The following is a 16,646-nucleotide window of genomic DNA, read 5'->3' as shown; positions in this document are numbered from 1 at the left end:
CACTTCTCTTTGTTTCTTTTAGTCTATTCCTCAACTCCCCCAATTATTTTTGTTTAAGACACTAAAACTTTCTTACATTAGAAGGTCCAAACTCTGTGCTCTCACCCAGGTTTGCCACGTGTCTGAACTTCTTCCACAAGTAATACTCAACCGAGTCTTACAAAGCAAAAAGTCTAAGGCTTCCTTGTACACACAAGAAGCCAAGAAGAATGCCAATTACACCCCTCAGAAGTAAAATATTTTACAATTGGGTATTGATAAATAAGCAAACAAAAGACATCACAACCCTACACTAAAGCACACAGCTCTGAAAGGATCCAAGCCAGCCCTACTTTGATAGTCTGAATTTTTCCTTTCCATTTCCAGCACCTTTCTGGGAGAATAACCTACATGTAAAAATCTCAAAATGAAACCAAAACCAAGCCAAACCAGTACTACACCACACATACAACATCCCTGCAATCAGATCTAGGCAGGCTGGGAAAAGCAGCATTCACAAAAGCAGTAAGTGACCAGCACTGGTGAAATGGCCTCAGCCCTTTGCTCCTCCACAGACTTTGCAACATGCAGGGAGCTAAAATCAGGAGGAGGTACTTGCATGGATTCCTTGACTGTGGCAGACAAGGTCCTATTTCCCACAAACAATTAGTTGGTGAGCTTGGATATTAGCAACAAACAGCCTTAGCATGCTAGTACCAGGCTGAAATTAACTGTTCTTGTTGCTAAGCATCTTTGAAAACCCTGGACTTCACTTGCACCCCGGAGTGGAAAAACCAAGGAGACAAGATTTTACCAAGTATTTCACACTTGGTGATCATGTCCCAGCTCTGAAAACTGAACATTTCACATAACTCATTTTTGTAACAGTGACAGCTAGCACTTCACACACTGAAAACAAGGGCCTCTTTCAGAGTAATAAATCATTTAACACCATTAGGAACTTACTTTCTCTGCCACAGAAAATGATGCCACTGTTTTGTGACAAGATCTACAAATAAACACCCATTTGTTCATTTTGTGTTTCATCTAAAGTAACATTCCCAAAAGCTCAGAAACACATGAAAAAGCCAGAAAGATAAGAAAGCCAGACACATAACTCCGCAGCCATGGCAAACTGGGCCATCAGTGTCGCATCACAGAGTAAAATTTCCAAGCCAAGTTTAACATCGGTGAGTCCTTTTCCATCAGTTTAGTTTCCTGACGCAGACTGCTGCAGGCTCAGGGATGCCACAGTGCTAAGCTTATTGGAGTGGGTAGAAATAATTTGGTTTTGGGGCCAGGAGAGTGCAAGACCCTCTTATTTTCCCCCTCCAACCCAAACAGATGGTTCTCTTATTTACCTAGGTGTAAAATCACACAGCACCCTTACAGTCCTGTGTTTCTGGTCTGAATTAATCAAATCAGATTAATGTCCTGGTAACAATTTCAAGCACTCAGCTTATTTAAGACTAGTATAAAACAGTTATTTCATGAACCTGATGGCCTAAAGCAAGCAAACACAGTTAACAGTCATCTAAGATCAACAGTCAAACAGGTTCAGAAGAGTCATCAACTAAGAGCCAAATGCTCTGAAGTTGCCTGAGCCAGCCACTACCCTCTTTCTGTGCTCCCAAACTGCATGAGCCACAAAATTAAAGCCACATCTTTTCACACCACCAAGTAGCACCATTGAAGCAGGAAGCACTGCTGCATGCTCACGGCACAGTGATGCAGTGGGGGGAAAGCTGCCCAAGCCTTCACATCACTGCAATGTTCCCTTGTGAATTAAACAGAGCTCAGGGACTCATAGGTGGGACTCTGCACAGGTGATTTGTCACCCTTTGGTCCCTTCTCCTCCAGCACCTTCAGAGAGTATTTGCTGCTTGGCATCTTAGGCAGCCTCTGGGCTGCTGGACTGATGCAACCTGCCCGTAGCAAGAGGAGATCCTTTCCGTGACCTTCGAAATTCCAAAGAGGCTGTTTTCAGCAGCACCTGGAATTGGGCCAGAAAGTGTTTTTCCTCGATTCTGATATGCTGAGTCCTGGCAAAAGGGTCAAAAATGACTAATTCTTTGTCCTATGAATTCCTGATTGGTCAAACAGGTTAAAAGAGCAGAAAGAGGTGGAAGACTTTTACATTTCTTCTCCCTTTACCTTTCCAGTCATGGTTTGGGATTGAAGAAGTTCTTGACTTTAAACCACTTTTTTTTTTTTTACACTCTAAAGCAGATAAAGCACAAGCTGAAGTGTATTTCCAATTCAGTCCCTCCCAACAAGGCATTGCCCAGCCAGCTTCTGTCTGAAGCCTAAATCCTCAGAAGACCCCTCTAAAAGAGGGTGACCTTTTGCAGTAGACAGGCTGAGGGAAAAGACATTTCCACCTCTCCAGGTTCTCACTTTATCAGAGACCTTTTCAAGAAAAAGGGCTTAAACAACCAAAGGTGGTTTCAAGAAGCATCTTCCAGAAATAGCCTTTTGTCTCTCTTGTCCAAGAGATACTTCTGGTTATTAAAGCAGTTCTAGGGTGCCTATAAATGAAGAATGAATACAGCTTAACGGTAGGAAGCCATACATCTGTTTCTGAAATGAACCCCAAGCTATCAAAGGAAATTCTAACCTTACTCAGTAAAGAAAGCATGGGAAAGGCTGCATGTGCTGACAGTTACAGCCTTGTGGGTACACACGGAGTCAAACCTCCAGCATCTCAACAGGAAGCAGAAAACTTCATTTCAAAAAGTAGAAGTTGAATGAGAAAGGCTTTTTAGTGTACTTCCATCCCCCACTAGACCTGCCAGCTGCCCTCATTCTGGGGCACGTTACACTAAATCCCTTTCTAAACCCAGTACACCACTTTTAAGTCATGCTCACCATTGTCCTAATGTGTTGGTTCCTTCCTACAGCTGCCTTTCCTTTGAAATGAAACTACACAATTAGGAAGAATTCAGCCTGGCTTATCAAAACAGCTCCTTAAAAGATAGGCAATTATTTTTGTTAATTGTCAGATTAGCCCTGACCAAAGGCTCAAAAATAGTACAGGTGGAGGCAACTGGGAACCACGTCTCTTCCAGGACAACATCCAGTATCGTAGTAACAAACTCATGCAAACCCCAGTACCAGAGCTACAGCAGCACCAGGCCTGGGCTTAGGTCTCTTGGGAAATGATTGCTCTACAAAGCACCTAATACTTTCAAAGAGTCTTTGAAATATTCTCTTTCCCTGGTGAGGTGCATTCATTAAAACACTTCTAAGCAGCAGCACATCATTAGCAGCCAAAGCCAAGGCTTCTAAAAGCACTTTGACATTTATAAACAATAGTTAGACACATCAGTTTGAGAACTTCAAAACCCCCTTGTCTTGCCTGAAGACAAAAAGAAGCCTCACCAATTTCTGAAGCATTTCAATATACAGCAGGGTCAGCCTTTGGGAAGCTTGAGGAGTCCCTTTTGTGAATGCACAGGTAGTGTGTCTAACCACCCAAGATTTACCTAAACAGCAAAAATGAAACTCCTGTCAACTTTAAGGCACATTCTTAACTTTTACATCTGTGCCTGCCAGGTGAGGCATTTCCAAAGCCTGGTTAATCCTTGTTCCCACATGGGAAAAGGAAAACATGAGAAAATTGAAAGAATGATCAACTTTAAAAACTGGCAAGTCAGATATAGAATTAGGACCAAAACCAACGTTTCCTGCTCTTGTGACAGATGCTGTCCACTACCTCAGTCAAAATATAAGCACTAAAGTGTGTGTTTTACAACCAAAGTAAATAGTTGGAAAACGAGTAAGGCATGACTTCAGATACAGCCATGCTCCAAGATCTCCCAGACCTTGAGTGGTGAAGTTGGGCTTGAATATGAATAGTGAGTTCAAGCTGCACCTCACAATCTGAATCTCAGGTAAGTCACTAGAGATCTGTTATTCTCACCTGAAAACTTCTGTTACCTCTTACCACCTGAATTAAAAGGCAAATAAGAGGCAAGATGATCGCAACCTCTAGACACCCTAATTCCAAACAGGAAAGCACAGTGAGAATCCTTAGGTCTTCAGGGAATGTTGTGGTGTTTCCTTGCTAAAGGCAAACTGCCTTCCAAATTAGTCCTGCCTTTAAAACCAGCACCTTGCCCAAGGGCTTCTTGCCTTTTGCCACAGAACAAGTACCATGGACTCTTTTCCTCTTGCCCTGCCACTGCCTACTATCTATCCTCCTGCACAAGCACGGCTGCCCTCTCACCACATCAAGAGCTCAGAGCTTCCCCTCTTGCTCACACATGGGTGTACACTCCTTCCCCTATGGCCTTGCTTTGCCAGACAGCTGGAGAAAACACTGATTTTCATCTAATGTGAAGTCCAGCAAACACTGAAAGCTCACAGGAGATGCAGCCTCCTTCCTGGTGCTTCCCCAGGCAATCTGACCTTGCCAAGGTGCTGAATCAACAGAGCACCAGCCAAGTGCTGCATCAAGAGGGCTGTATCGTTTCTGAGGGTCAACCTGGCAGCTCAGCCTGGCACCCAAGTGCTTGGAGAGATTAGTTATCTTTAGGAGCACTGCACTTCACAGGGCAAGTGGTAACCTCAGCACTTACAACGTCAGAGTTCACCAAAGGTATGTTCAGTTGCTGTTTCTGCCACAGCAGGTACAGGAACCTCTCCAAGGTGACATTATGCAATTACAAAGCACTCTCAAAGTTTTGGATCAGACCATCAAGTTTGACTTACATTTAGGAAAGAGGTGCCTCCTTGGAAAACTAAATATCAAGCTTGCTGCTGCCTTTCTGTAAGTCTCTCCCAGTCCAAGGCAGTGCCCTTGCTTTGACAAGGACAGAGCAGAACTGATTAATGCAACTACATTACTACAAAAAGAGATCTCCAAAAGCACCTTCTTTGGACACCTCACCTGCCTTTTCCCAACTGCCAACAGAAACACATTCCTTCAGAAGCATGCTAAAATACGTGGTGCCTGGCTGCTGAAGGCTTCCTACTCCCCTTGCTCCCTGCATTGCCATGCCCCAGCTACCTTCTCCTCCTGGGCACACTGGTAAAGAATCTCACTTTCTGCCCAAGTCTCAGCTCCTGACCTGAGGACCTGCCTCTCCACAGCTCTTATCAGTGGGCCCAGCAATCTAGAGCAGCATCTCTCTAACTAAGAGTTGTTTTCAGAACAAACAGCTTTTTCTTTGTTGTGGCTGCCACACAGCCACGTCAGTAACTGTGTGTGTTGTAAGAAACAGGAATATACTGGAACAAAACTCACAGGGAAGCTCTCAGTGCCTCAGAAACCTCCTAATGGAGAAAACAGATCAAAGGTAAAAAGAAACCCCAAAAAACAACCAATCCCAAGCTCAAGACTGGTGCAAGAACTCTGAAGCAGAAGTATCTCTTGTTAATAAAATGCACAGACCTCGATCCATATCCCTGTGGCTTTTCCTACCATCACATTGGAGGAAGTCTTAACACTTACTTAGAAACCAAAGGTGCATGGATAATTTTCCCTTTTCAACATTACCAAGAGGGTGACTTATCCTTTTAAAAGCTCAACCATGCTTGTGTTGGTTAAGTTTTAAAATAAGCACAGGGGTAGCCCTGCCATACACAGTCAAAGCACTTGCTCCTCTGCTCTAGAACCCACCCCAGAGAGGGAAGAGGAGTGGGTGCTTCCACAGAAACTCCCCAGTCAGACAAACATCCATGCTGTAGCTCAGCCCCATAAACCAACCTCCAAGAGGCTGCGGCACTGCAGCTCAGAGTCCACACGCCTGGGATGTGCCCCAGCACCTTAGAAAGTGCCAGACACCTACACAGGGGCATTATTCCCACTTTAACAGCTCAACAGTTTTGTCTGCACACAGTCAAGCTCCACATACAACTTCGACAACACAGAAGATCCGGGTTACTACCCCTCAAGCGTTTTTGTTCTGCCTTCAAGAACTGAACTATCCAACCAGAGATCTTTCAGAGGAAAGTTTTTCCTTCCTCTAAAAGGAAAGGGATTTATTTTAACTGCTCCTATTGTCTTAAAGGATTCTACTTGAAAACTCATCACGAAAAGGCTCTGCATTTTTACACTGCTTCTATTTCAGTCCATTAGTAACAAAGAGACGATTAACTCGGCAGCTCTCTTGTAACACACAACTGAATAGCTCACTTGGTTACACACAGATGTTTCTGAACCTGCCTCTGCAATATCTCTCCGAGTTAAATTACCTCAGTGAAGAAAATCAATCATGAAGCAGGTAGTCCCTAGTTTTTAGGGAGGTACCACAGCAAGGCTCACACTACGAGGACACTCCGTACCACAAAGCAGACCCTAGACTTTCACAAGGTTTTTTCAAGTATACAATGACCAAAAAAAAGGACAAAAACAGAGAGAGAAATAAGAAGATAAACCTCCCCACACTACACCGTGTTTCAACTGCACCTAACGTTGCTATTACTGCAGGACCTCCAAAACAAAGATCATTAAACCGCTGCAATAGCTGGACCATCTTCGCTCACCGTAAGGCATCACGTGAGCTGGTTTATTTTGGCTACAGGCAAAGTGCAACATGGCTCCCTGAAAGGCAGCTGGTGAGCCCTCTGTCCCCAACAAAGTTTTGGGCAGTTGCTCCTACCGCTCGCCGAAACAGCTTACCACTGAACACCTGAACACCTGCGGGGCTTTGACAGAATCAATACAAGAAAGCAGCAACTAAATACAATCAACAATCAGAGGGAGGTGAAAAAAAACACCCAAGCAGGTGAGGTGCACAAATGCGGCCCGAGAAGACGTGGGGTCATGGCACCCCGGGCGAGACAGCGGCTGCAAAGACAAGGCGCGCGTTTCACTGGGGCCGCAGTACCTGCACGGCACCGGGCTGGCAGCAGCACAACCACCTCACCGTTCATAACGGCGACACCCACACCCGCGTTTCCCGCATCTCGCCCAGGATTAACGAGGTTTTAACCAGTTTCCCGTGGATTGAGAGACCCACCCACCTCCCAGGGGCTCCCGGGGACCGGGGGGCCGAGGCGGGGCCCACCGAGGCCCGCAGGAAGCCGGGGCTGAGCTGCGGCCCCGCACCGCCGCCCTGCCGAAGCCGGAGCAGGCTCGGCGCCCTGGGCCCGGCCGAACCGGCAGCCCCTCGGTGCCCGGCGCGGCGGGGACCGGAAGCGCCGTGAGGGGGGGCAGCCGCCGCCGCCCCGAGCTCGCCGCAGGCCCGGCCCGGCCCGGCGGACTCCACAAAGGACGGAAGGCGCGGGTGGCAGGTGGGAGCGGACTCACCGGGCCGGGGCGGGGCGGCGCCTGCCGCCGCGGCGGGGGGACGGACGGGCTGAGCGGGGCGCGGCCGCCACACGGCGCCTCTGCAATGGCGGCGGGACCCACCGAGGCGGCGGCGGCAGCAGGAGCCGGAGGGGGAAGCGGAACCGCCGCGCGTGGCCACAGCCCGCGAGGGCGGGCGGGGGCGGGGCGCCGCCCACGCGACTACAACTCCCGGCGGGCGCCGCGCCCGCGCGGGAAATGACGGTGGCGGCGGGGGCCTCGCGCGGGGCACCATGGGAGGTGTAGTCGGGCGCTCGCTGAGGGCAGCGCCGCGGCGGGAAGGCGCCGTCCCGCAGCCGCCCCCAGCGCCACTGCCCCCGCTCGCAGCTGATGCGTCGCGTCCTCTAACGTAACAGTTCCCTTTTTTTATCCAGGGCACTGAGCCGTACCCAGCTGAAACCAGCGGGCAAAAGCCCGCAGCCCCAGAAGAACAATGGCAGGGCCACTTAGAAGCTGGTTTTACTTCACCCTTTGCTTCCATCTTCTGGCGTTTAAATGTGAGATTGTTTCCTCAGTGCCTCATGGAGTGAGAAAAACTGTTCTGGCTTAGCATCAGGGCTTCAAAACCCACATCAGAGACACTGCAAACATAGCTGGGTGAGTCCCTGTGTGACCTACTCTAGGTGGTCCTGCTCTGGCAGGGGGGTTGCATTGGATGAGCTTTCGAGGTCACTTCAGTGATTCTGACACCCGGGCTTCATGTGGTGTTTTGGTGCCTCCTTGAAGTCTGCCCCAGCGCGCTGAGGTAACAGAGCCAAAGGACACCAATGTTTCCTTTCACTGGGCAGGGGCATCAGGAAGCTTGCTTTTGCTGAAGAATCAGCCTCAGATTTTCAACTGACATCAAAAGAAACCCCAAACCTCGTGGGCTTTGAGGTGATAAAGACCTGCCAGAGATGAGCAGCAAGCCAGGATGTTGCCACTCCAACACAAGATCACTCACCTGCCTGAGCACATGAACAAGGCCGGCTCTGGGAATTAAAAGTCCGCCTCAGAGACAAGCAGTTACAGCACTGGTCCATCCATCCACAGCCCCGCTGCGCTGACGTGGTTAAAGAGGCCGAATCTCTCTGCAATTGTTCTGGTTCCTCCCTTCCCCCAAGCAGATGCAGTGCCTGACTCCTCTGAGGTAGCGGATGAAGTACTGGCGCAGGCGCCGTCATTCAGCACAGTCAAGGGAGAACAAGAGCCCAGTGTCCAAGCGCTTGCCAACCTGTTGTGGGCGAAGTCACAAGACGAGCTCGCTATTCAAGCCCAGCAGAAGCAGAAAGATGCCCGAGGGATCCTGAAGCTACAGCTGGGCAGCGATGAAAGGCCAATTCTGCTGGTGAGAAGGCTGGGGCTGCACACAGAGCTCTCAAAAGGAGGGCAATGGTTTGAAAGGCAGTGTTTTCATTCTCCCCCTCACCCACACCCTCCCTGAATCACCTGCTTCTTCCTAACTCGCATCTCACAGGGAATAAAATCTATTTTCTCCACCAAGAGGCCCCAGGAATTACCATAAGCTCACAATGCCACCTGCTGACAAGGAGGAACAGCCACCGAGCTCTTCTGCCATCCCCAGCAGCTCAGCTTTTCCATTAAGTAATTTCCTCTCCATTTCCTTGTATTTATCAGCTCTTCTGATGGCTGAATGCGAGTCTTCTCAATATTTGCTTCCAGTTAGTATCTTTTCACCTTCCAAGGGCTACTCTTTCTGCTTCTGAAATAAGGTCAAATTGATTTCTACTCTAATCTCACCAAAGCAGCCCAGTTAACCCTCCCAGTTATTGCGATGGGAGATTATTCAAGCCTTCTCTTGTCCCAGGTTAAGCACAGAACAACTCCTCACAAATTCATACATAATACTTCCAGACAACAGCCTTAAAAATCAGAAACTTTAATGACTAGCTAATGTTTTTCAGACCTTTAATAACAACTCCCAAGCCTGTTGGTTTACATTGAAGGAACAAAAACACCTCTGCCAGAGGCAGCAGTGCAGCTGAAGCAGGCTCCAGGCCAAGGGGAGGGAACTGGAGACTGAGACTCTGCTCTTGCCCATTGCCATATTGCCCACAGCAGTCCTTCTGGTGTTTTGCAGCACTAGTCCTACCCTCCCTTCGCTTTGGTTATCAACAAGGCACCGAAACAGTGTTCTGGTGTGTGAAAGGTGTCTGTGAGAAATACACCAAGGGAACTATTACCCATTACAGAACCCTCACATGTTACCAACACATAAATGCTGGTAGAACAGGAATCACTTAGGAAGCTGATGTGATACTCAGTGAGTTTTGCTGGAGGGAGGCCACTCATTCCCTGTTTCTTTCTCCTCAGCAGGTCACTGGAGGGAAGTGTCCGTATCTGCAGACAGCTGCGAGAATCAGACTGGAGGAGAGCACCGTGGCAAGAAGGGTCACGACACACACTAAGGAACCATGTTGCCTGAGCCCCACTGGAACCTGCAGGATCAATTCCTCCTGTGCCTACAAGGAAAAATAAATGGATTACATGCATTTAACAAGCTGTTTCTTTTTGCCTGCAACTTCAAGGATGAGTAACAAGGCCATTACTTACTCAGCCCTTTGCTAAAGCTTCTGCTGGGGTTCAAAATCAAACCCAAGACGGGACGTCACCTTTCTGTTGTACAACAAAGGGAACACCAGCTGCTCCTGCAGCACACAGCTCAAGAAATTTCCCTGCTACCATTTAAATGGCAGCCATTTATATCTGCTGCGCCTTTGTTCTTGCAATAGGCTGGCTGCTGAGGCTATGAAGGTAAGGCAGCGTGGAAGGGAGAAGCTCTCAGCATGAGCATTTCACAGATCACTAGGAAGCAGTTCCCTCCAAGGGGGACAACTGTTTGGTTTTTCTGTGATGCAGGAAAGCTCCAAAGGGTTCTTAGACAAGAGCTGCAGATACTCCAGACATGTACAGGTATCTTAAATACAGGAAGGCACGTGTGTTACAATACCAACAGGTTTGTTATGATACAAAATTAGTCTTGTTCCTGAATCTCTATGCTACTGCAGCTCTTTTGAGTATCAAGGGCAGTTGTTGACCACAGTAAACATCCAACTTTCCTTGGGTTTGAACACAGAATAAAGAAACTTTGCCTTTTTCTAAACAGGTAGCCATTCAAATAACAGCCAAGCAAACACAAGTGGCCATTTTTAAGATGTTATCCCTTCACTCTTTAGGGTTTTACCCCTCCATTAGTTAGATCAAGAAGCAGTTTTCCACTTTGCTAGCCCTCTGAAGCCCCTATTTTCCAAAATTGTTCCTAATTTGCCCACTGCCAATCATATCCTAAAATCCCAAGTCAACTATGAAGAAACAGGTGAGGCAAGCAGCCCCGAGAAAGGGCTGGAAGAGCACAGAGACTGTGAGCACATCAGAAGGGCAAGAGGACACCCACCAAAAGCCAGTCAGAAAGGAAGAAAGGAGCCTCCCTGAAGAGGAATCACACAACTCTAACCATACTGATTAGTTTCTGTGCTATACAAGTTGCTAATCACAAGGGGGAAAAAAAGGTAATGACTGTTAAACAAGAACAATTCCCCCCAGAAATAAGCACTCACAGGTTGGGGTGTTAGGCTGTACCACTGACAGGGGCTGAGGTGTTTCCCTGAGCAGGGAGCTTCCACTTCAGCAGGCTTCCAGCACGCTGCCGACAGGCCATCTGCAGAAGATATTAATGCATCAGCAGGATCCAGTTGGGGTGAAGCAGTGCAAGACTTTTCCAGCTGAGGGATCTTTCATCTACAACAGCTTGACAAGAGTGTACTCCCTGAAAGCCAAGAGGTGGAACAGCACTGACAGAAACGTGCCAGCTAACCTGCACGGACAAAGTGGTGCTGGGCAGTCCTCGTGAACTTGCCAACTCTTCCCTTCCTGATACAGGAGGTGCCTGAGGAAGACTCTCTCCTGTGTGGTATCTTGGCCCTTCTGTCCTTAACAGGGCAAAGAATTCAGCATCAGCCTGGAGGCCCCTCAATTTTAGCCATACTGTTGTAATTTCTCTTCCCCCAAAACAAAGAGGTCATTCTTCCCTTTCTCCTTGTTGACTTTCTCTTGGCATATTCAAAAACTCCCCAACAATACTTCAAATGCTTTCATGTTAATAGTATGTTTTCCTAAGTAGTAAATATGGCAGAAAAATGAGAAGATTTCACTCCCTTTTTTAACTGACCAAGCTGTCTTCCCTGTCCCTAAGTTCATCCCAGAAAGTCATTGCTCCAGTACTGTGCTTGTGAAGATAAAGGAGCTAAGAGCATGTTTGACCTGGCAGCTAGCAAGAATGATTTTGTGAAAGGAAATACAATCTGTAGCAAAACCAGAAGATTTCATTGTTCTTGTAACTTAATCCACCTCCACAAGACAAACACAGAACCAGATGCCAGGTTCTGGATGACCCAGGGTTATTCCTCTCTCCCCAAAAGAAGACATAACAAGAATCTCACTGTCACAGCAGCAGGCCAGGACTTCTGGGCTCTTCAGAATAACCAAAGCTTGCTGAGCCTCCTCTGCTGGCCGGTGGTACCGCGCGTGCACAGGCACAGCGCCTCTGAAACAGCGGGAGCACCGAGGGTCGGGCTCCAGGAACAGGAGAACAACAAGGTCTGTGGCCAAGTATTCTGGAGCCTCCACATCAACATCATTGGGAATTAACACTGCCTGCAAGCAGAGAGAGACACAGCCGTGGCTGCCACCATGATGGACCCGCGGGAGGGACGCGGAGAAGCAGCGAGTGTGAAGGTTCTGTGTGTGATGCCGCCATCCGCTGCAGGAACCTATTGCAGCATCACACGGGAAAACTTCTGTCCTCAGCCTGTTTTCTAACCCCAGGCCTGACTTTGTGGTCAGGAAGATCTAGATGGAAATTCTGTCCTTCAGCTGGTCCAAAATAACTTTTCAAGCCCCTCTGCAATGAGTGATCCTTATGCCACCGTGCCTCTGGCCAAACCAAAGCGGCGTGAGCCTAAGGCCATGTCCAAGGCTGTGGCAGTGTTTGCCAGCACCCCAGCAGCACAAGTTGCCTGGAGTCTTTGTATCCATATCTTTTCACTGCATTAAGCACCCAAGGAGATTACCTCAAAGCCACAGCCTTGGCATATCTCGCTACCCAAAATGCAAAGACTGGCAAGCAACACAGAAAGCTGCAACGGCGACAAAGCTGTGGAGCTGCTCAATCTGAATGCACAGCGCGCTACATAGAGATCCCCACCATCTCTTTAGGGGCTTAACCTTCTGTCTCTGCAACCAGAGTAGCTTTTACCACAGCAGCTCATCTGGGGCTGAGCAGAGGAGCAGTGGCCCCCCAGTATACACACCTGTGTGCAGAAATACCAGCAGCAAAGGGTGATGCTGACCAAGCTGAGAGGTACAGTGAGATGCCACAGAGATCTCCTCCGGGAAAGGGAATTAATCCCCATGGTTCAATGAGCCAGATAATGACCAGAGATTGCAACTTCCTTAGTGTACTCGTCCTCCTCTGAGCAGCTGCCAGAGGCCTCAGCTTGGGGCATGTTACCTGTGTTGAATTGTGCTGCTGCAGCGATGCCAGCTCGTAAGGATCCACATAGATTCCTGGTGGAAGATGAATTCTAGCTGCCACTGTGCATCCTACTGTGTCCTCCCCTGCTACACCAAGTTCTACCTTCACCAGCAGGTCCCTTCAAACAAGCAACAGAAGAAAAACGTTTATACCCACCCCTCAAAAGATGGCACAGCCCCTCCAAGAGACACACTCCCAAAGGCACAGAGATGAGATGCAGCTCCCACGTACTACGTGTGACCTAACCCTCTCTGGTTGGGATGGTGTAGCTCACCCCAACTCCACATCCATGACCACAATGAAGTTTCAGTTCTCCCTTAACTTCTCAGAACTCCCAACGGCCTCCACACAGATCTTAGAAAGGGGCCCCTTGTTCTTCCCCTACTGCTGCCTGTAACTGTTAATTACACGCTTGTGCTCATGCACCCCCAGTGCCTTGCCATGCCAGTGGGCCTCAGCTCAGCCAGTTGATACAACAGTGCACACAAACTGGAAGAGAATCACAGAATCCTAAGGGCTGAAAGGGACCTCAAAAGCTCACCCAGTGCAACCCCCCTGCCAGAGCAGGACCACCTAGAGTAGGTCACACAGGAATTTGCCCAGCTGGGTTTGAATGTCTCCAGAGAAGGAGACTCCACAGCCCATCTGGGCAGCCCCTGCCAGTGCTCCCTCATCTCAACAGGGAACAAATTCTTCCTTGTGTTGTGCTCTTCTGTTCCAGCTTGTGCCCATTGCCCCTTGTCATGTCATTGGCCATCACTAAGCACAGCCTGGCTCCAGTCTCCTCACACCCAACCCTTTATGGATTTGTAACCGTGAATGAGCTCACCCCTCAGTCTCCCCAGCTCCCTCATCACAAGGCAGATGCTTCACTGCCTCCACCATCTTGGTGGCCCTGCACTGAACTCTCTCCAGCAGCTCCCTGTCCTTCTGGAACTGAGGGGCCCAGAACTGGACACAATATCCCAGATGCAGTCTCATGAGGGCAGAGCAGAGGGCTTCTTTACATGTAAAATTACCTGGCACATTACTCTGATTCGGAGCCAGAACTTACCTGTGAAAGCCCTCCTTCAGAAGCTCCTGTGTGACAGTGGCACCTGGGCAAGTGGCCTGCACATCTGTGATAACACAGAGGGCAGGGTAAGGGTGATCACTGCACAGCACAGCTCGGCATCGTGCGGGCAGACCTCAGCAAGCAAAGTCACACAGTCTATGCACACACCATCTGCAAAACCTCTCACAGCAGGAGGGAACCAGTATTTCAATGCAGCACAACCAGCAGCCCTTTTGTCAGCAGAGCCCTGAGCTTCAGCTGCCACAAGGGCTGAAATTCCCCTTTGTTTTTCCCAGTAGAGCAGCGTTCCAAAGCGTGCTTTTGTTTTTCCTGAGGAGTCTGTCATAACTCCCCATTTCTTCCCCCTGAAACCCCCATTCCACATGCAATTCTTCATCTCCCACTTCTGTTCCAACCCCTCTAAGATCCAGATTTTAACAATAAAATTTGTTACTCCCAATCTTTGTCTTTTTTGCTCTAAGTTTCCACAGGATTTCACTTTCAGGTCTGAAGCTCCATTTATCTAATGTACAACATCTGGTAACTGTTTGAGTGGACACCTAAAGCCAGGTGATGCTGGCTTCACGTGAAATCTTGCAGAAGGTTTTGCAGCTGGTTTGTATCTATTTCATCTGAAAAACCACTTGCTTCTATTATTAATTTCCATAATAGAACAGACTATGGCAACAGACTCTTCTCCCAACCTACAAACAACAGCACAAGAGGAAACAGCCTCAAGTTGCGCCAGGGCAGGTTTAGTTTGGAGATGAGGAATAATTTCATCCCCAAAGGGCTGTTCAGGCCTGTCCCAGGCTACCCAGAGCCGCGGTGGGGTCCCCGTCCCTGGAGGGATCCCAGAGCCGTGTGGTTGTGGCTGAGGGCCATGGGTCCAGTGGTGACCATGGCAGTGCTGGGGAACGGTTGGACTCAGTGAGCTTAAAGGGCTTTTCCAACCCAATTTCAGAGGGAAGAGACCTACAGTGCCACTCCATTCCAGCTAATCTGCTTGCTTCAGGGCTGACCAAGCATGCCAGCACACTGTTAAGGGCAATGGCCAAATCCTCTGGAACTCTGACAGGCCTGGGGCATCGGCCACCTCTCTGGGGAGCCTCTTCCAGTGTCTGACCACCCTCCTGGTAAAGAAACGCTCCCTCACGTCCGGGCTGAACCTTCCCGAATCGCTCAGCACCTCCCTCTCCCCCTCCCCTCCTTAGCACGCTGCGGTGGGTAGCAGAGGACGCTTCTCCGGCCGGTCCCTGGCCGAGCCTCTTCCCGCACCCAGAGCCCAGCACACGCCGCTCCACACGCGTGCAGATAAACACGGGGCGGCTTTCACCCGCGGCACCGCCCGACTCTCGGCCCAACCGAGCTCGACGCGAGGGGAAGGGCCGCCGCCACCACCACCACCTCCGCACGGGCCCGGGGCCGCCCGCCCGCTTGCAGCCCGCCCTCCCGCCGCGGACAAAGGGGAGCTGCTGCCCCGCGGCCGGCCCGGGACTCACGGAGGGCGCACAGAAGCGCGGCCAGCCCGGCGCCTCGCCGCGCCTCAGCCCGCAGCCGGCCGGCCGCCATGGCGGGCCCTCTCCTCGCGGCCTCGCTCCCGCTTCTGTCGCCCTTGGCGGCCGCCTGACGCCGCGGGTCCCATTCGCCCCTCGCTCCGCCGCAGCGACGTGCCCCGCCGCTAAACGCTTGCCGCAGCGCTTCGGTCGCGCCGCTGTCCCTCCCGGCGTGCGGGGCCACAGCCGTCGGGACCGGGCCGCCGCCTCCGCGTCCCGCAGGCGCTAGCGACGCCAGCCCGCAGGGGTCCTCAGGGCGAGGGCTCGGCGGCGCGGCCGTAGCCATGGCAACCGGGCCCCGGGAAGGGCGGGAAGCGGCCGCCCCTCAGGGGCAGCGGCGGAAAGCGCCGGCCCCGGCCCGCGGCCCCTCACGCTCAGCGCCCGGCTCCGAGAGGACCCGCGTCTGGCGGGACGAGCGCTGCGAAAGCGGCAGTTTAAGGCCAGAAGTAGTTGCGCTGCAGCACAGGGGCAAAACCCCACGGATCTGTGTCTCGGGGCTAGCGAAAGCCGCCTCTCACGCCTGGCAGCCGAGGTCTCTGCGCCACCTGACGATACGAAACCCCTTCCCCTTCTCTGTTACGTGGATCAGAGGGGCTGCTCCTCAGGTTTGTATTCAACTCCTTGGCCGAGGATTTCTTTGGCTCTTTAGAGGCCGAGGCCCACTCTCGTGACTGACAGTGACCCTCAGAAAGCCGGCACACTGCACTTCCAAGCCTCGTTTCTCATTTTAAGATAGTGAAAGTGGCTCATCAGAGACTTCTGCTTTTCTGCCCAACTCACAGAGCTATTTAAAAGCAAAAGGCAGCGTGGCTGTAGCCGATTCTCAGTGTTAAGAACGTTACTGCCCCTTTGCATGCTTTCCCACATGGTTTTTAACACAGGAGGAAGACTTTGACTCATCTTTGAAGTAGCTTTTGAACACAAATGCAATTTTTCTTGGTTTGGAGACACACATTAAGGTTTTGGGTGTAATTTCTTACTTTGCCTTACTGCAGTCTGTAGTCGAAGGAGAACCTTCGTGTCTGGCATATTATCCCTTATGTAAAGCCCCCTAGAAACCCCCAACACGTGCATTCAGTGCTGTAACACTAAGATGGGAAAGAGGATCTGCAGCAGATTTGGATCTTTTAAGTTTCCTCTCACATTTCATCTGACTCAGAATGGGGCAGGGGCAGGGGGCAGGGCTGACACCAAGGAGTTCTTGGGAGCCTTTTGGGGACAGACAAATGC

At 50.2% G+C, this 16,646-nt stretch overlaps 3 protein-coding genes and 1 long non-coding RNA gene across 8 annotated transcripts in view; 2 read left to right on the top strand and 2 right to left on the bottom strand.

Annotated features, from left to right (window-relative positions):
- Positions 1-7,404, bottom strand: part of PAK2 (p21 (RAC1) activated kinase 2) — a 46,621-nt gene extending 39,217 nt beyond the window's left edge. The window contains exon 1 of the mRNA XM_062006241.1: positions 7,235-7,404. The gene's annotated coding sequence lies outside the window, so the exon portion shown is untranslated. The remainder of the gene's footprint in view (positions 1-7,234) is intronic.
- A 139-nt stretch (positions 7,405-7,543) lies between these two features.
- Positions 7,544-10,293, top strand: LOC133626494 (uncharacterized). Its single transcript, XR_009819568.1, has 3 exons — positions 7,544-8,600; positions 8,730-8,857; positions 9,587-10,293. It is a non-coding gene; the product is annotated as an uncharacterized LOC133626494 (long non-coding RNA).
- Positions 9,137-15,717, bottom strand: PIGX (phosphatidylinositol glycan anchor biosynthesis class X). 2 transcript variants are annotated; one of them, XM_062006248.1, is made up of 6 exons: positions 15,363-15,717; positions 13,861-13,924; positions 12,783-12,924; positions 11,713-11,926; positions 10,831-10,931; positions 9,137-9,735 (listed from the first exon to the last, which is right to left on the bottom strand). In XM_062006248.1, exons 1-6 carry the CDS (start codon positions 15,700-15,702, stop codon positions 9,583-9,585), a joined length of 1,014 nt encoding a protein of 337 aa, XP_061862232.1. In that variant the 5' UTR covers positions 15,703-15,717; the 3' UTR covers positions 9,137-9,582. The 2 variants fall into 2 exon arrangements, with proteins under 2 accessions (XP_061862232.1, XP_061862231.1); XM_062006247.1 differs by lacking the exon at positions 9,137-9,735 and adding an exon at positions 9,742-10,190.
- CEP19 (centrosomal protein 19) overlaps positions 15,697-16,646 on the top strand; it is a 28,961-nt gene continuing 28,011 nt past the window's right edge. For all 4 annotated transcript variants that reach the window (XR_009819566.1, XR_009819565.1, XR_009819567.1 and 1 more), the window contains exon 1: positions 15,697-16,021. The gene's annotated coding sequence lies outside the window, so the exon portion shown is untranslated. The remainder of the gene's footprint in view (positions 16,022-16,646) is intronic.

Source organism: Colius striatus, chromosome 12, assembly GCF_028858725.1.
Source record: "Colius striatus isolate bColStr4 chromosome 12, bColStr4.1.hap1, whole genome shotgun sequence".
Classification (NCBI taxonomy): domain Eukaryota; kingdom Metazoa; phylum Chordata; class Aves; order Coliiformes; family Coliidae; genus Colius; species Colius striatus.
The sequence above is the reverse complement of the archived record's forward strand: the minus strand, read 5'-3'. Positions and strand labels throughout refer to the sequence as shown.